Raw genomic sequence first — 21,235 nt, forward strand, 5'->3', positions numbered from 1 at the left:
TCAAGCCTGATTTATGCTGGCTCGCGTGCCGTGATGTCGTGATGTCGTGCCGTGATGTCGTGCCGTGATGTCGTGATGTTGTGATGTCGTGATGTCGTGCCGTGATGTCGTGCCGTGATGTCGTGCCGTGATGTCGAGCATCGGAAAACAGATGATCTGGTACGAGTCGACAAACACGTTGTAGATCGACCATTTTCTGCAGAGAATAGAGAGGGTATGCGCGTGACATCATCGTACCTGGAAGTTATGCGGGAACACCCACTGAGTGGCAAAAAACTACTTTCTCATGGCCTTAAGACTTAGACAGCCCCATTCATCCACACAGAAACGTCCTGTCTGATTGCATTAAACAATGTTAAACTCACTAACATTAAAGTCCTGTCTGATTGCATTAAAACAATGTTAAACTCACCAACATTAAAGTCCTGTCTGATTGCATTAAACAATGTTAAACTCACTAACATTAAAGTCCTGTCTGATTGCATTAAAACAATGTTAAACTCACCAACATTAAAGTCCTGTCTGATTGCATTAAACAATGTTAAACTCACCAACATTAAAGTCCTGTCTGATTGCATTAAACAATGTTAAACTCACCAACATTAAAGTCCTGTCTGATTGCATTAAACAATGTTAAACTCACCAACATTGCAGCTGTACGAAAAGCTTGAATTATATCCTCTATCTGCTAAGTTTTTGTTTCATAAAAATCCACCATAGAGCTACTTTATTTCAAGAAATGCCCTGCATTTGATAATTTTTCTGTGTCAGAGTTTGGAAGTGCTTGTTTTCAATAACACAACATTTTGCTGCCTCCTGCATTATGTGACATTTAGAAACAGGTGGTACGCAGGGCGGTTGAGTGATTTCCAACAAGCGCTTCCAAACTCCAACACTCCATGCTGCTCAATGTTTTACCACTCAGTCTAGATGAGGGGTGCGTGTCCTGATGGGAAAAGCATGCATGTGCATATTTGCTAGATGCCAGCTTTTACCATTAGTCCTGTGTTCCTTATATTGTGCATGGCATGCGCCAGCCCGCACACGCACGCATTATATATATTTCTTATATATATATACACAAAATCTACTGAACAAAATCTACTGAACTGTCTGTCGCTTTGTCAGAGACTCAACTCATTGCAAACTGTCTCGCTTCCCTCCCTTCGTCTGTGGCGAAAGAGAGTGACATGCACCCTGGATTATTTAGCACTCTCTCGCTCTGGAGATTATGTAATCTCATTTCTAATCTCCTAACAGGTGGCAGTCAGTCAGTCAGTCAGTCAGTCAGTCAGTCCGCACATAATAACCAGAGACACAGAGAATAACAGCAAAAAGACCAACGTGGGGGTTTTGGTCCAAAAGATGGGTGCTCTGCCAGCCCTCAGACAAATCAACCACGAGTCCTTTACAATTTACAATTTAGGCATTTAGCAGACGCTCTTAATCCAGAGCGATTTACATTAAGCAAGAACAAAAAGCATGGGAATACATCACATAAAAGCATTTATCATGAAACATGCGTAAGCTAAGAAAGTAACAGTGGAATATATATATAATGAAACTATACCTTTGAAACAAGTGTTTCTTGTACAACTCAACTCTTAACCCATTCTGAGCGGGAACCCCTTTTGGTGTTAGCATTATATCATGCTTTAGCTATTGAAAAATACCATATCTACAAGCTCTTAGCGCGCCACTCGGTGGCGCGCTTGTAGGTCTGCTATTTTTTGAAGAATCGAAGAACGACTGACATAGAAACATAGCTTTTTCAGAAAACTGTCATGATGTAGAAGACGTTTATAGAATCTGATCTCAGGTCAAAAGGACAGAGTCCTGCTAGCAAGTCACTGCATGGTAGACCGCTGTATGTTGGAAAATGTGTGATTCGGAAAAGCTCGAGTGGATGTGAGACACGAGACGTTTACATTTCTAGAAAAGCGTTTAGGGTTAGTAGGCCTAAATGTAAAACATATTCAGCAGTAAAACGCAACAGCAAAAATGCCATTATAGCCTACAGTATTTCATACAGTCTGATCAGAAGCAGTGATAAAACATATCCACCATGCATGGCTATTAAAATGAATGGCCAAAAGGGGGTATATCAAAAGCAAAGGCATGGATGATCCCCCAACCAGCAAGTCAATCCCTGCATGTATGAGTCTGACATGCAGAGAATGCAGGTCAGGGTGTGATATGAGTCCAGGACATTTACAAATCACACCCGTGTCAGTGTGAAGTGAGGCCGGGGGGGGTTCCCACACGATGTCACAGGGCCATACTACACACAGCAACCATAACATGGTGTCACAGGGCCATACTACACACAGCAACCATAACATGATGTCACAGGGCCATACTACACACAGCAACCATAACATGGTGTCACAGGGCCATACTACACACAGCAACCATAACATGATGTCACAGGGCCATACTACACACAGCAACCATAACATGGTGTCACAGGGCCATACTACACACAGCAACCATAACACGATGTCACAGGGCCATACTACACACAGCAACCATAACACGATGTCACAGGGCCATACTACACACAGCAACCATAACACGATGTCACAGGGCCATACTACACACAGCAACCATAACATGGTGTCACAGGGCCATACTACACACAGCAACCATAACATGATGTCACAGGGCCATACTACACACAGCAACCATAACACGATGTCACAGGGCCATACTACACACAGCAACCATAACACGATGTCACAGGGCCATACTACACACAGCAACCATAACACGATGTCACAGGGCCATACTACACACAGCAACCATAACACGATGTCACAGGGCCATACTACACACAGCAACCATAACATGGTGTCACAGGGCCATACTACACACAGCAACCATAACATGGTGTCACAGGGCCATACTACACACAGCAACCATAACACGATGTCACAGGGCCATACTACACACAGCAACCATAACACGGTGTCACAGGGCCATACTACACACAGCAACCATAACATGATGTCACAGGGCCATACTACACACAGCAACCATAACACGGTGTCACAGGGCCATACTACACACAGCAACCATAACACGATGTCACAGGGCCATACTACACACAGCAACCATAACACGGTGTCACAGGGCCATACTACACACAGCAACCATAACACGGTGTCACAGGGCCATACTACACACAGCAACCATAACACGGTGTCACAGGGCCATACTACACACAGCAACCATAACATGATGTCACAGGGCCATACTACACACAGCAACCATAACATGGTGTCACAGGGCCATACTACACACAGCAACCATAACACGGTGTCACAGGGCCATACTACACACAGCAACCATAACATGATGTCACAGGGCCATACTACACACAGCAACCATAACACGATGTCACAGGGCCATACTACACACAGCAACCATAACATGATGTCACAGGGCCATACTACACACAGCAACCATAACATGATGTCACAGGGCCATACTACACACAGCAACCATAACATGATGTCACAGGGCCATACTACACACAGCAACCATAACATGGTGTCACAGGGCCATACTACACACAGCAACCATAACATGGTGTCACAGGGCCATACTACACACAGCAACCATAACACGATGTCACAGGGCCATACTACACACAGCAACCATAACACGATGTCACAGGGCCATACTACACACAGCAACCATAACATGGTGTCACAGGGCCATACTACACACAGCAACCATAACACGATGTCACAGGGCCATACTACACACAGCAACCATAACATGATGTCACAGGGCCATACTACACACAGCAACCATAACATGATGTCACAGGGCCATACTACACACAGCAACCATAACATGATGTCACAGGGCCATACTACACACAGCAACCATAACATGGTGTCACAGGGCCATACTACACACAGCAACCATAACACGATGTCACAGGGCCATACTACACACAGCAACCATAACATGATGTCACAGGGCCATACTACACACAGCAACCATAACATGATGTCACAGGGCCATACTACACACAGCAACCATAACACGATGTCACAGGGCCATACTACACACAGCAACCATAACACGGTGTCACAGGGCCATACTACACACAGCAACCATAACACGATGTCACAGGGCCATACTACACACAGCAACCATAACATGATGTCACAGGGCCATACTACACACAGCAACCATAACACGATGTCACAGGGCCATACTACACACAGCAACCATAACATGATGTCACAGGGCCATACTACACACAGCAACCATAACATGGTGTCACAGGGCCATACTACACACAGCAACCATAACACGGTGTCACAGGGCCATACTACACACAGCAACCATAACACGGTGTCACAGGGCCATACTACACACAGCAACCATAACACGGTGTCACAGGGCCATACTACACACAGCAACCATAACATGATGTCACAGGGCCATACTACACACAGCAACCATAACATGATGTCACAGGGCCATACTACACACAGCAACCATAACATGATGTCACAGGGCCATACTACACACAGCAACCATAACATGGTGTCACAGGGCCATACTACACACAGCAACCATAACATGGTGTCACAGGGCCATACTACACACAGCAACCATAACACGATGTCACAGGGCCATACTACACACAGCAACCATAACACGATGTCACAGGGCCATACTACACACAGCAACCATAACATGGTGTCACAGGGCCATACTACACACAGCAACCATAACACGATGTCACAGGGCCATACTACACACAGCAACCATAACATGATGTCACAGGGCCATACTACACACAGCAACCATAACATGATGTCACAGGGCCATACTACACACAGCAACCATAACATGATGTCACAGGGCCATACTACACACAGCAACCATAACATGGTGTCACAGGGCCATACTACACACAGCAACCATAACACGATGTCACAGGGCCATACTACACACAGCAACCATAACATGATGTCACAGGGCCATACTACACACAGCAACCATAACATGATGTCACAGGGCCATACTACACACAGCAACCATAACACGATGTCACAGGGCCATACTACACACAGCAACCATAACATGGTGTCACAGGGCCATACTACACACAGCAACCATAACATGGTGTCACAGGGCCATACTACACACAGCAACCATAACATGTTTTTTTGCTAAGCCCCAAGAAACCCACGTGAGGCCTTTAGGAGCGCCATTCAAGCCGCAAGTGGAGCCTGCAGAATCTACCACTCCCGAATGAAGTGTCTGGTGCTGGGAATCATGGTAGCCTATACAACCAGGGGGGCAGTCAGACAGATATTTTGTGAAGCCACTAAGGAAATCGGGACATCCTGAAAGTTCATCTAATGGCCTGTTGTGGCGCTGTCATTGGGCCCAAAAAAACCCCATATCCCCATAGAGGCCCATGTATTTGGGCCCAACTTCACATAGACTGTATTACCTTAATAAACATGGTCCATGAATACTTTCTGCTTCCAGTCACTAGTTTAAAGTCTCATTTCTAATGTCATAATATTATTTTTGGGAAATTATGGTCCCATTTATTAAAAAAATGACCATAAAGTCGCGTATGTTCTGAGGGGCGTGGCTACCGTTACAGTCTATGATCGGGATTCCCCACCCACTCGAGTCAAAATAAAAACCAACGGAGAAGAAGGGGGGAAGTCCCGCCTCGTTGTCTGGGCCAGCCAATGGCCAGCTGGGCCCAAACGGAGCCAGCCAATGGCCAGCTGGGCCCAAACGGATCTAGAAAGATGGCGACTTACAGTGCAGGAATAACAGGCTTCATTTTACGTCCATGTTAGACCCGGGGAACGCTTTGTCCATATTTTTTACAGTCTATGGTACCTCCACACGGTACCGCCCAGTGTGTCCCGACTCCCGGGTTTTTCCCTAATGGGACTGATCGAGGGTAGCTACTGGGACGTAAGTCGGGACTTGATCACCCCGACTGGGTCGCCTGAGTGAGGGCTATGATGTTGAGAGATCAACATTGAAAAGTCCATTTCCTTCTGATCGTGCTTCAGTGGCGTGTCTAACAATCTGACACCGTCCTCCTCCTCCTCGTCCTCCACCAGACATGAATGCAGTGTCAATTAACCCATCCTGACCTGAGATCAGATTCATACGAGGTTTCCACTGGACACACACTGGTCTGATTAACCCATTCTGACCTGAGATCAGATTCTAAAAATGTCAGTCGCTCTTCGATTTTTCAAAAATAGCAGACCTACAAGCTCGTATCGCGCCACTCGGTGGCGCGATATGAGCTTGTAGATCTGCTATTTTTCAATAGCTAAAGCATAACATGATGCTGACAACAAAATGGGTGCCCGGTCAGAATGGGTTAAGTGTGTTATTGTACTAAACGGAATCAGCCACAAGATGTATTTACGGTATTTACGGTATATTGGCCACCATTCAGTGCTCTAAACAAACATGACGGAATCTTCAGCAGCCACGGGGACTATATAGCGCCACCCAAACAGTGTTGTTTTTGGCAGCAAATTTCTATTTTAGTTTTAGTCATAGTCTCTTGAATAGTTTTCACTTAAGTTTTAGTCACATTTTAGTCGCCTGGAATGTTCTAGTGTTTACTGTTTAGTCTAGTTTTAGTCGACTAAATGTCATACGATTTTAGTCGACTAAATCTACAGTTGATTTAGTCGACTAAAATGTGTTTTGACAGGCCTTGATGTCGTTGTAATGACATATTTTACACTTTGGTTGCATGCTGAAAATAGCAGATCTACAACGCGTCGCGTTGTAGATCTGCTATTTTCAGCATGCAACCCAGCATAAAACTGGATATCTTGTCCACTAGTCCCTTACTAACATTTTAGTCTAGTTTTTATTTGTTGACGAAATTGTCAGTAGTAGTCTTAGTTTTAGACATCATAGATTCGTTTTTATTTAGTTTTAGTCAGTGAAAAAAGGTAGTCAACGAACATTTTTCATCTTAGTTTAAGTCGACGAAAACAACACTGCTCCCAAAAACTAGGGCATCAGTGTTAACAACAGTGTGACATTCCTTCTACAGCTGTTACACCAGACCAGAGTGTAATTTATGGGCAGCATAACATACTATGCAAATGGCTTGGGTTTTCTGTTTAGATTTGTTTTGCTTGACTTCAAATGTTAAGAATGTTGTTTTGAAAGATTCTACTTTTGACATTTTCCCAATTTAGTTATTTTGTTGACTGGGCTTCACTCAAATTTCACACTTAAAAGCACCTTCTTGGAGTTTGCATGTTCTCCCCGTGTCCCCTAGGCTAGGTACCCTCACATGTTCTCCCCATGTCCCCTAGGGTAGGTAGAGGTACCCTCACATGTTCTCCCTGTGTCCCCTAGGGTAGGTACCCTCACATGTTCTCCCCGTGTCCCCTAGGGTAGGTATACCCTCACATGTTCTCCCCGTGTCCCCTAGGGTAGGTACCCTCACATGTTCTCCCCGTGTCCCCTAGGGTAGGTATACCCTCACATGTTCTCCCCGTGTCCCCTAGGGTAGGTATACCCTCACATGTTCTCCCCGTGTCCCCTAGGGTAGGTATACCCTCACATGTTCTCCCCGTGTCCCCTAGGGTAGGTACCCTCACATGTTCTCTCTGTGTCCCCTAGGGTAGGTACCCTCACATGTTCTCCCCGTGTCCCCTAGGGTAGGTACCCTCACATGTTCTCCCCGTGTCCCCTAGGGTAGGTACCCTCACATGTTCTCCCCGTGTCCCCTAGGGTAGGTATACCCTCACATGTTCTCCCCGTGTCCCCTAGGGTAGGTATACCCTCACATATTCTCCCCGTGTCTCCTAGGGTAGGTACCCTCACATGTTCTCCCCGTGTCCCCTAGGGTAGGTACCCTCACATGTTCTCTCTGTGTCCCCTAGGGTAGGTACTCTCACATATTCTCCCTGTGTCTCCTAGGGTGGGTACCCTCACATGTTCTCCCCGTGTCTCCTAGGGTAGGTACCCTCACATATTCTCCCCGTGTCTCCTAGGGTAGGTACCCTCACATGTTCTCCCCGTGTCCCCTAGGGTAGGTATACCCTCACATGTTCTCCCCGTGTCCCCTAGGGTAGGTACCCTCACATGTTCTCCCTGTGTCCCCTAGGGCAGTGTTTCTCAACCTATGTACCGCGGCACTTTACTGTGCCTTTGAAATCTCCAGGTGTGCCTCGAGATTTTGACCAAAAGTAACACTAGCCCTCCCCCGAAAGCGATAGATAGGCGTCCTATTGTTGCGTCGTTGTTGTTGTTGTCACACGTCTAAATAGACATGCGAAAACAACATGACGACGGAACAATAGACTCTTCACTCTTAACGACCATCGGCCATAGAAATGTTAATCGCCTGGCAACTTTACTGTATAAATGGGGCACAGCACAGACATTTCGCTCCCTCCAGAAAGACACCACCAGAACCCGACAGCAGCACACACAGCGCCGCCGAGTCACCTCCACCTGACGACGGCAAAGCAACAACAGCAACAGCGGCTACTAACGCAACGCCTACAAAGAAAGCCCCTGCCAGACTGTACCGCGATGATTACATGAAGTTTGGATTCACGTTTACTGGGGATAAAACGTACCCGATTCCGCTGTGTATAGTTTGTGGATTCAAGCTTGCAAACAGCGCATGGTTCCGAGTAAACTGAAGCGCCACCTTCATACCAATCATGATGAACTCGCTACGAAGGACAAACACTTTTTCGTGAGCTTGAAAGAAAAAAAGGAGAAAGACACAACGAAGCAGGCAAGTCTCTTGATACTTGAAAGAATATCCAGCCATCACAGCCAGCGCAATGGCAGTGCTGCTCCCCTTTTCCACAACCTACCTGTGAGCTTAGCTTTTCAAGCCTGACTTGAAAATGAAGTTGTTTTTACAACTCCTTTTTTTATTTAGAAGTATTACTTTGCATTGACAAATTGAACATGTGTGTGCTACATTTTGTATGAGTTTTCAAAAATAAATTGGTGAAACTGAGGCACTGTCTCTGTCCTTTTCTTTCTCTTTAAAGTAATTTGACGAGTGCTGTCATGTGTGTTTTTAAAAGTATATTGGGTTCATATATATATATATATATATATATATATATATATATATCATATATTATATATACAGTATATTATACACACACCATATATCTAGGTGTGCCCCGAGATTTTTAGGCTATGAAAAGTGTGCCCCGGGACAAAAAAGGTTGAGAGACACTGCCCTAGGGTAGGTACCCTCACATATTCTCCCCGTGTCTCCTAGGGTAGGTACCCTCACATGTTCTCCCCGTGTCCCCTAGGGTAGGTACCCTCACATGTTCTCCCTGTGTCCCCTAGGGTAGGTACCCTCACATGTTCTCCCCGTGTCCCCTAGGGTAGGTACCCTCACATGTTCTCCCCGTGTCCCCTAGGGTAGGTACCCTCACATGTTCTCTCCGTGTCCCCTAGGGTAGGTACCCTCACATGTTCTCCCCGTGTCCCCATAGGGTAGGTACCCTCACATGTTCTCCCCGTGTCCCCTAGGGTAGGTACCCTCACATGTTCTCCCCGTGTCCCCTAGGGTAGGTACCCTCACATGTTCTCCCCGTGTCCCCTAGGGTAGGTACCCTCACATGTTCTCCCCGTGTCCCCATAGGGTAGGTACCCTCACATGTTCTCCCCGTGTCCCCTAGGGTAGGTATACCCTCACAAAAAATAATTTAATCCTGGCCAGCCTCCCCCTGGCCAGCCGGGACACCTGATGGAGGGGAAAGGAACTGGTCGGAATAACGTGTTCCTTCCACGCGCTACGTCCGGCCAGAGAAACTCTCCCCCGTCAGGTGAAAAGAAGCAGCTTGGACTCCTCATGCATAGAAGGAGGCATGAGTTCAGTACGCTGCCCCCCCCCCCCCCCCCCCCCGCTACACTTGGCAGAGGAAGTGTAGCGCCCATGATTACATTAGATAATTGACACTGGGTGAAGAAATGGTGGGATAAAAAAATATTATATACAAAACAAAAAGCACCTGCTTTTTTGTATTGGAGGTGAAACAGTCGTATGAAACTTCTAAACCACAAAGTCTTAAATAAACTCAAGTGAAGGTTATGTTCACATCAGATTAGGATGTGTGGGCACACATTAAATCATAAGTGAATCTATGCCTTTTTGAAATGCGTAACGCAGAGGATTAGGTGCTGCATTATATATGGCTTGTGCAATGAAATGTCTGTCAACAACTGTAGTACGTATCGAGTCACTTTATTAAATCCATATTATAATAACTGATAAGAGAGCATCATCAAAACAATCTTCTAATACAGTAGTATGGTCATTCACTGATCAAAATAAATCAACAGCAAAACAGGAGGAATGGATTTGAACAAATAAAGACAAACATAATAACTCCACGACGTTCTCCGACTTAATTATTGTTGTCCCCCGTGAGACATTAAGACATTAAATATATCACTACAGATCTCCTTAACAATTACAGATGAGTTATATAGTATATATATATATATATGAATGAACATAAATATTTGCCATAATTGGTCACAATGTGTTACTGTCTGATGGCTGATTTGAAATCATTGACATGCCTCATGCTGACCAAACAAAGAGACATGAGGGAAATTATTTCAAACGTTTTAATGAAGATAATGTATTTGAGTTTGATTTCATAGCTTGTTTGAGTCTAACCCCTTTTGGTGTTAGCATTATGTCATGCTTTAGCTATTGAAAAATAGCAGATCTACAAGCTCATAGCGCGCCACCGAGTGGCGCGCTACGAGCTTGTAGGTCTGCTATTTTTGAAAAATCGAAGAACGACTGACATATAGAAACATAGCTTTTTCAGAAAACTGTCAGGATGTAGAAGACATTTGTAGAATCGGATCTCAGGTCAGAATGGGACAACACTCATCACATTAATTAAAGGGCGAAAACGTCTCGATACAATTTCTGACCGTGCACCGATAAAACAAAATCGCGACAAACCAACCGCGGTACAATATAACAATTTAAGCGTCGAATGAATTTGCCACACTACTGCACATCATTTAATAACCACGTTAAAAAAAAGGGCGATCTTTAGGTTGTGGTCTATATAAACAGTCATATTTTTCAGTTGACCATAATATGGTACAAATTATATATACTGCTACGATTTGCTGGTATGAAAACAAAACATTTAAGTTCCTTTTCTGTGGAACGCTTTGTTGTGCTGAAGAAACTTACAGTAGCTACATCGCTATTGTACCAAAAGGAGCACCATAACATCCCATAAAGATTAAAGACCAAGTGAAAACTCCTCGGGTACAAGTTGTTGTTGATCGAGGACTGTGAACAACACAGAACAGCTACAGGTGTGTGTGCAAAACGAGCTAAACACACATTAAATGTCCAAAAGCACCGAGGGAGCGATAGCGCTTGCTGTCGCTCGACTTGACCAACGCTGCTGCTGCTGATGTTTGTTGTTGTGTCTATACAAGTTAATTCCAAGTGCGCAGCAAGTAATTCAGACATATTTCCAGACCCGGTTTCATTCATTTGCTCAGGTCTGGAACAGCAGTATAGAGCCACACAGGTCAGACACTGAAGGCTTGTGTCAAGGCACTATAATCATCGTTGGTGGACGCAGCATCTCTTAACGCGTGACCTGGCTGGGTCCCAGCCATTATTGACGAGAGATCTTTCAAAAGGGAAATGATTGTTTGATCTATAAAGTAACCTTTGCCCGAGTGCCAGAACGTGAGAACGGGGCTGAATTTGAACCCTTTATAGGCACCAGTGTTGTTTTCGTCGACTAAAACTAAGACGAAAAATGTTCGTCGACTACCTATTTTCACTGAAAAAAACTAAATGGAAACTAAATTAAAACTATGCTATGGTGACTAAAACTGAGACTAAATATACTGACAATTTCGTCAACAAATAAAAACTAGACTAAAATGTTAGGAAGGGACTAGTGGACAAGAGATCCAGTATAAGTCATTTTACACTTGGTTGCATGCTGAAAATATCAGATCTACAAGCACACAACGTGTCTGAGCTTGTAGATCGGCTATTTTCAGCAAGTGTAAAATAAGTCATTATGACGGCAACAAGGCCCGCAAAAATACATTTTAGTCGACTAAATGTCATAAGATTTTAGTCGACTAAATCTACAGGCGATTTAGTCGACAAAAATTTATTTTTAAAAACTAGACTAAACACAAATACATTCCAGGTGACTAAAATGTGACTAAGTGAAAATTGTTCCAGGAGACTATATGACTAAAACTAAAATAGAAATTTGCTGCCAAAAACAACACTGATAGGCACGATCAAATCGATACACCGATACACCGGGCATCTTCAAATCAATCCACAATAGATGATGTGAATGATCAGTTCCACTTGCATTCAGGTCCAGGCCTGGCCTACTTTCTCTGTACCGGTGGTGATGATGAAGAGAGAGTGGGGGGGGGCTGTGGCTCCAGAGGATACTGGTTTATACTAAGAGGGGGGGGGGGGCTGTGGCTCCAGAGGATACTGGTTTATACTAAGAGGGGGGGGGGGGGGGCTGTGGCTCCAGAGGATACTGGTTTATACTGAGAGGGGGGGGGGGCTGTGGCTCCAGAGGATACTGGTTTATACTGAGAGGGGGGGGGGGGGGGGCTGTGGCTCCAGAGGATACTGGTTTATACTGAGAGGGGGGGCTGTGGCTCCAGGGGATACTGGTTTATACTGAGAGGGGGGGGGGGGCTGTGGCTCCAGAGGATACTGGTTTATACTGAGAGGGGGGGGGGGGGCTGTGGCTCCAGAGGATACTGGTTTATACTGAGAGGGGGGGGGCTGTGGCTCCAGAGGATACTGGTTTATACTGAGAGGGGGGGGGGGGGGGGCTGTGGCTCCAGAGGATACTGGTTTATACTGAGAGGGGGGGGGCTGTGGCTCCAGAGGATACTGGTTTATACTGAGAGGGGGGGGGCTGTGGCTCCAGGGGATACTGGTTTATACTGAGAGGGGGGGCTGTGGCTCCAGAGGATACTGGTTTATACTGAGAGGGGGGGGCTGTGGCTCCAGAGGATACTGGTTTATACTGAGAGGGGGTGCTGTGGCTCCAGAGGATACTGGTTTATACTGAGAGGGGGGGGCTGTGGCTCGAGGGGATACTGGTTTATACCGAGAGGGACTTGTGGATTGGCTGCGCAGAATCAATAGACTTAAGGCCCTAGAGACCACTCCGAATACAAAAATCATCAGCATTTATAGATATGAATCTATAGTACAAAAACCAAACATTCTGCACAAAACATTCAAGTAAATTCATTACAGGTTTTTTTACTGGGGATAATCTCATCGTGATTCATCTGGAACTTCTGTGTTTTGTATGTATAGACCTACTCAAAAGGCCAGGAGATAAGTTGGGAGTCGGCTACACACAGGCAAGCGTCTGAGATATCAAAGTGTGATGTGAAAATGTGAATGTATGCATTTTACAATATTAATGATTAAAGAGGAATTAGACTTGCAAGTTTGTATGACAATTATAGCATGTAACCAGAAAGTAATGTCTTGGTTACCGTTTAACTTAAACAGCCAAAAATGATTCCTAAAAAAAAAAGGAAAAAAAAGTAAGCCGACTGCACGTGCATAACTTTACTTTAACAGAGCAATATAATGAAGTGTTGAGAGTTGAGTTTGTCTCAAAATCCCTTTGTCACAGATCGCACATTAAAATGCAGGTTCGATTGTATACCCCCAAACTCCGTCCCGTTAAATGCATTGCTTAAATTAAAACGTTCTCGAAATACATAAATATTTTGTTTCCAACAGCTGGAATTTAACAATTTGTGAGAAGCCAGTTCTAGTTCTGTACATTTTTTACTCTTTGACGAATAACAGCAATTTCAGAGTCGGTTATACTTTCTTCTTTGGTTTGTGTACAACAAGCATACAAATATTGGAGCAGTCTACAGTCATAATGGAAGAGGATGTACAGTTACAGTATACAGGCTATGGCATTTCTACACTATGTTGACATCATGTTGGATGTTGGTACAGAACAGCAGGCCCTCATTTCAAAACGTAAAGGCAAAGTCATGATTTATTCATTTTTTTTCCTTTTAAATACTTTGGTGACAAAAACAAGTCAATCATCCCGATGCGTTTTCAAATTGCTTTGGGTAATGGATAAATAGGATAATAATTAATTAATAATAAAATATCCTATTAATCTTTATCCACTGTCTACTAGGTGGCCTGCTGTGACAGAACTTATTTTCCACCTAATACAAATTAAGTCAAAAGCACATTTTATGAATCAAGTCCTGTGGTATAAATATTATGGCTCCGATATTTCAGAGAAGCCGTTGTGGAGTCGACTCTGCTACAGGCTAGACATGCTTTTACCCCTTTTGGTGTTTTGTAGCATTATGTTATACTTTAGCTATTGAAAAATAGCAGATCTACAAGCTCATAGCGCGGCACCGAGTGCCGCGCTATGAGCTTGTAGGCCTGCTATTTTTGAAAAATCGTGAAAATGTCATGGCCAATTACACATAATTCTGGGGGTCCTTGACATTAAATATTGAGCACCGGTGATATAGAAACATGGGTATTTCAGAAAACAGTTAGGATAAAGACGACATTTTTTTTTAAATGGTTTTAGAGACCGTGGAAGACGGCACAGACCGCTCGTATAACAAAGCAAGTTGTTATTTTGGACATTCCAAAAGGTTTGGGCTATAAAGGCAGGCGTTATAGCCTCGATAACAATAACAGCCAGGCTTTCATTTAGGTAGGTGTAAACGCATAGCGCGGGACAATGGAGTAAAAATATGCACATAACGTAATGCTCCCATTGTTTGTTTGTGGGTTCCTTTGTGTGAGGATTTCAAAACCACGACTATTAGCAAAGAAAGGAGAGAGCCACAAAGATGGCCGCCAATTGTGTGTAACTGTGTACTGACTTAGCATGGTAGTCTTTTTTTAACCCATTCTGTGCGGGAACCCCTTTTGGTGTTAGCATTATGTTATGCTTTAGCCATTGAAAAATAGCAGATCTACAAGCTCATAGCGCGCCACAGAGTGGCGCGCTATGAGCTTGTAGGTCTGCTATTTTTTTGAAAAATCGAAGAACGGCTGACATAGAAACATAGCTTTTTCAGAAAACTGTCAGGATGTAGAAGACATTTTTAGAATCTGATCTCAGGTCAAAATAGGATAATATAGGTGCATATTATGAGGGATGAACTCCAAATGGTTTCAAACTTGCTTTGTTAGCACACAGCCATATAGCCTACAATCAGGTCTGTGATAAAAAACAAACAAAAAAACAAAAACAAATCCTCTAAAAAGAAAAAGCTCCAGAATGAAACTGCCAGGTATGACATTGACATAACGTTGCTAGGCTATACATTATGCTTGTGAAGTGAAACATCTCTCTCTCTCTCTCTCTAACACCATAGGCAGGCCTAGAGCCTATTGTAGGCGTGTAGCACACACATAATCGTAGTACACGCATAGCCGTAGCACACGCATAGCCGTAGTACACGCATAGCCGTAGCACACGCATAGCCGTAGTACACGCATAGCCGTAGCACACGCATAGCCGTAGTACACGCATAGCCGTAGCACACGCATAATCGTAGTACACGCATAGCCGTAGCACACGCATAGCCGTAGCACACGCATAGCCGTAGCACACGCATAGCCGTAGCACACGCATAGTTCACATGCCGTAGGCTGGATGCTGCAGAGCCTGTTATAGTGAGACTGGATTCCTATATTATATTCGTCGTATAATATATTGTATATATATATATATTAATAGTTGTATATATACAGTATGGAATAGTAAGCGTACTGTTGAAATTGGTAGAAGAAAAAAACCCCAAAACGACTGTACTGTACCCTGTATTCAGTTGGTAAAAATCTACGAGGGGTTGGACAATTAAGCGACGAGGTTGAAAAGAAGTACATTGGGCTTCTTTTTCTTTTTTCTTTAAAACTTTACAGTTTCAAAACCGTTTCCAGCATTTTGGGAACATTTCACATTCTCATAACAAATGTCTGCTCCAGCTTACAGCTAAAATATAGAAGGAAAACAAAAGTTATGTCCACTCACGCGTACACAGACAGACATCATCTCGTTTTTTTTTTCTCGTTTTTTTTTACATTTTTTCCCGGTGATTTTCAGCTGGTTCTATCCTCTTCCTCCCTCTTTAGGCTTGGGTTGTGTACAGTATACGATACAGTATGCCACACGCATACAGTCACATGGATTACAATTCCAGCTCACCCCCCCCCCCCCACCCCACCCCCCATTATTAACACTGATAACAGAATTCAAGAACCCCATTCTTCCATTTCCAAAGTCCCAGTCTGTGAGGTTTCAACCCTGTAAACACAACAGCTGGGGGGGGGGGGGAGGGGATATGTGCTTGCCCAACTCGGGGTTGTGTGATTCAAACTCTAAGACGTTCCGCGGAGGATTAATATGAAGAAAAAAGAAAGAAAAAAAGGAAACATTATATTATATAATAAATAATCCATTTATATTTTTTTATATGTAAAAAAAAACGTTCTGCCAAAACGAAAAAAGAAAAACAGGTGATTATAGCTAGCAAAAAACCTCCCATACAAGGGGGGGCAGCAGAGCTGGTTATGTTAAAAAAAAAAAGGTATTGCCTCATTTAGAGTTAACAAGTCTTGGGGGGCGTGTCTCTAGTCTTCTTTAGGACAAAACGTCTCAAACTCCTGAGTGTTTCGCGAGGGTGATAATTAATTAATGACCCCGTTTAAAAAAAGAAAGAAAAAAACGCCTACATAAATCACTCAAGACTTAAGAAGAGTCATCATACCCTGCTGGTCACACTGCAAAAAGAAAGAAGAAAGTATAGCAGGTTAATTCTGCAACACAAGCAGCAGGCAGGGGTACGTTGTTGTCACCTGAGGAGTGAAAGTTTCTCCTGAAAATAATGGTCTTGTTGTTACACTTCTTTAGTTGTAACCCAATGTGGTAACTGGATACCACAGCACACACACACACACACACACACACACTCCTGTCCCTGGCCATACGGTCATCCCACACACACACACACACACACGCGCGCGCACCGCTCGGAGAGGGGGAGAGGGTTTCTCAAACCCCGTTTCCAGACCTAAGCGGAAAACGGTTTTGCGCTGCGGACAGAAGAAGCTTCTTTTTCCGGGTTTTTAAGTCAGCTGGCGGATGGAACAAAATGCTCCACTTGCTCCAAAATGGACAGCTTCTTCTGTCCGCATCCGCAGCGCAAAAAACGTTTTGCGCTTAGGTCAGGAAACGGGGGAAAGCGAACCCAGTCTTATATCTCCTCAATGTATACCCGGAGGTCCGTTCCACGGTTCCGTTCCACCTTTTCCCGGGACAACCAGCGGCGTTTCCCGGGGAGGCAACGCAGCGACAGCGCGAACCTCCCTCAGATGGTGACGTGAAACGAGTCCTGCAGCCAGCTGCTGCTGCTGCTGCTGCTGTCGTTGCTACCGCCGCCGCCGCCGCCACCACCGTTCTTGGCGGACGCCGCCGCCGTCGTCCCCGCCCCCTCGTCCTCCTCGCCGCCGCCGCCGGGCGTGGTCGCCAGCCCCCCCGGCGCCCCCGCCTCCTGGTAGTACTCGTCGTCCTCGTCGAAGTACCCGTTCTCCATCTCGGCGCTGGAGGCGGCGCTCAGGTCGTGGCAGCTGCCCTTGTACTCCTGGATGGACTCGTGGAGCGACCACAGCTGACACAGCAGGGACATGTCCTGCTGCCGTAAGCCCACCTACAGGGGGACAGGGAGGGGGGGGAGGTCAACATCAACACCTTCTGTTATAAGCCCACCTACAGGGGGACAGGGAGGGGGGGGAGGTCAACATCAACACCTTCTGTTATAAGCCCACCTACAGGGGGACAGGGAGGGGGAGGTCAACATCAACACCTTCTGTTATAAGCCCACCTACAGGGGGACAGGGGGGGGGAGGTCAACATCAACACCTTCTGTTATAAGCCCACCTACAGGGGGACAGGGAGGGGGAGGTCAACATCAACGCCTTCTGTTATAAGCCCACCTACAGGGGGACAGGGAGGGGGGGGGGGGGAGGTCAACATCAACACCTTCTGTTATAAGCCCACCTACAGGGGGACAGGGAGGGGGGGGGGTCAACATCAACACCTTCTGTTATAAGCCCACCTACAGGGGGACAGGGAGGGGGGGGGAGGTCAACATCAACACCTTCTGTTATAAGCCCACCTACAGGGGGACAGGGAGGGGGAGGTCAACATCAACACCTTCTGTTATAAGCCCACCTACAGGGGGACAGGGGGGGGGGAGGTCAACATCAACACCTTCTGTTATAAGCCCACCTACAGGGGGACAGGGGGGGGGGAGGTCAACATCAACACCTTCTGTTATAAGCCCACCTACAGGGGGACAGGGAGGGGGGGGGGGTCAACATCAACACCTTCTGTTATAAGCCCACCTACAGGGGGACAGGGAGGGGGGGGGAGGTCAACATCAACACCTTCTGTTATAAGCCCACCTACAGGGGGACAGGGAGGGGGGGGGGGGGGTCAACATCAACACCTTCTGTTATAAGCCCACCTACAGGGGGACAGGGAGGGGGGGGGGGAGGTCAACATCAACACCTTCTGTTATAAGCCCACCTACAGGGGGACAGGGAGGTCAACATCAACACCTTCTGTTATAAGCCCACCTACAGGGGGACAGGGAGGGGGGGGGGGGTCAACATCAACACCTTCTGTTATAAGCCCACCTACAGGGGGACAGGGAGGGGGGGGGGGGTCAACATCAACACCTTCTGTTATAAGCCCACCTACAGGGGGTCAGGGAGGGGGGGGGGGGTCAACATCAACACCTTCTGTTATAAGCCCACCTACAGGGGGACAGGGAGGGGGGTCAACATCAACACCTTCTGTTATAAGCCCACCTACAGGGGGACAGGGAGGGGGGGGGGGGTCAACATCAACACCTTCTGTTATAAGCCCACCTACAGGGGGTCAGGGAGGGGGAGGTCAACATCAACACCTTCTGTTATAAGCCCACCTACAGGGGGACAGGGAGGGGGAGGGGGAGGTCAACATCAACACCTTCTGTTATAAGCCCACCTACAGGGGGACAGGGGGGGGGGGGTCAACATCAACACCTTCTGTTATAAGCCCACCTACAGGGGGACAGGGAGGGGGAGGTCAACATCAACACCTTCTGTTATAAGCCCACCTACAGGGGGTCAGGGAGGGGGAGGTCAACATCAACACCTTCTGTTATAAGCCCACCTACAGGGGGTCAGGGAGGGGGAGGTCAACATCAACACCTTCTGTTATAAGCCCACCTACAGGGGGACAGGGAGGGGGAGGTCAACATCAACACCTTCTGTTATAAGCCCACCTAGAGGACAGGGGGGTCAACATCAACACCTTCTGTTATAAGCCCACCTACAGGAGGACAGGGAGGGGGGGGGGGGGTCAACATCAACACCTTCTGTTATAAGCCCACCTACAGGGGGACAGGGAGGGGGGGGGGGGTCAACATCAACACCTTCTGTTATAAGCCCACCTACAGGGGGACAGGGAGGGGGGGGGGGGTCAACATCAACACCTTCTGTTATAAGCCCACCTACAGGGGGACAGGGAGGGGGAGGTCAACATCAACACCTTCTGTTATAAGCCCACCTACAGGGGGACAGGGAGGGGGGGGGAGGTCAACATCAACACCTTCTGTTATAAGCCCACCTACAGGGGGACAGGGAGGGGGGGGGGGGTCAACATCAACACCTTCTGTTATAAGCCCACCTACAGGGGGACAGGGAGGGGGGGGAGGTCAACATCAACACCTTCTGTTATAAGCCCACCTACAGGGGGACAGGGAGGGGGGGGGAGGTCAACATCAACACCTTCTGTTATAAGCCCACCTACAGGGGGACAGGGAGGGGGAGGTCAACATCAACACCTTCTGTTATAAGCCCACCTACAGGGGGTCAGGGAGGGGGAGGTCAACATCAACACCTTCTGTTATAAGCCCACCTACAGGGGGACAGGGAGGGGGAGGTCAACATCAACACCTTCTGTTATAAGCCCACCTAGAGGACAGGGAGGGGGGGGGGGGGGTCAGCACGGTCGGGACGGGAAGTTCGGGAACCTCTTTTGGTGTTTTTTTGTTTGTTTTTTTCAATTTACTTTTTATTGAATTTTAACCCATTCTGACCTGAGATCAGATTCTAAAAAATGTTCTTCCACATCCTGACAGTTTTCTGAAAAAGCTATGTTTCTATATGTCAGTCGTTCTTCGATTTTTCAAAAATAGCAGACCTACAAGCTCATAGCGCGCCACTCGGTGGCGCGCTATGAGCTTGTAGATCTGCTATTTTTTAAATAGCTAAAGCATAACGTAATGCTGACACCAAAAGGGGTGCCCGCCCCAAAATGGGTTAAATCAGACAAACATGAAAACGAAACTACCGACAATTGACAATACAAACAAAACAAGACAATGTACATACAAGGGGGGGGAAATCTGCCTTTCTTCTCTTATTGATGATCATAAATACATAAGTACCTCAAAGAGGTGCATCTGCTTCTACAGGTTAAACCAGGGGTGGGCAACTGGCGGCTCCGGGGGCCACATGCGGCCCCCCACCTTCACTTAATGTGGCCCTCAGGTTATTGTCAGAACACTGATATAATATTGGTTTCAGCTGTCACTATTCCACAACATGCAAACATGACCCGCTTTTATTACTTCAGTCTAAATTAGTAGCTCATTGCTTCAACGCAAGTATACTTAAAGGCATTTGAAAATACATAAAAATGTACATTTTCAGAATTCCAATTCAAAAATAGCAAAAATTCCAAGATTTCAATTCGAATAGCTATTTTTGCTACGACAGTAATATATGGCCCTAGGGAGTGAGTGTGGAAGTATAGTGGCTCCTCTCCATCGTCAAAGTTGCCCAGCCCTGGGTTAAACAAATGAATTTAAACTAAATCAGGTCTCATTGTTCGAGACATGAGCAATCCATCTAAACCAGTTATCTGTGACGACTTCAACCTGGCCTCTAAAGCTGAATGCAATTCTCTCCATAATAAATACACCATAGATTAAATCAATCCATTCATTTATAGCTGGTATAACATTTGTAAGCCACTTTTTTGTTAAGGCTTTTTCGGAAGCCTCTTTTGGTGTTTTAAGCATTATATTATAG

At 45.9% G+C, this 21,235-nt stretch overlaps 1 protein-coding gene across 1 annotated transcript in view; it reads right to left on the bottom strand.

The window, feature by feature from the left end:
• fam89a (family with sequence similarity 89 member A) overlaps positions 1–21,235 on the bottom strand; it is a gene marked incomplete at its 3' end in the record, with an annotated part of 23,241 nt that continues 2,006 nt past the window's right edge. Inside the window, exons 2-4 of the mRNA XM_083789855.1 lie at positions 17,526–17,799; positions 2,263–2,281; positions 1–196 (exon numbers count right to left, since the gene is read on the bottom strand). Coding sequence (XP_083645981.1) covers positions 1–196; positions 2,263–2,281; positions 17,526–17,799 — 489 coding nt within the window. The remainder of the gene's footprint in view (positions 197–2,262; positions 2,282–17,525; positions 17,800–21,235) is intronic.

Source organism: Protomyctophum parallelum (assembly GCF_964188405.1).
Source record: "Protomyctophum parallelum genome assembly, chromosome: 19".
NCBI lineage: Eukaryota > Metazoa > Chordata > Actinopteri > Myctophiformes > Myctophidae > Protomyctophum > Protomyctophum parallelum.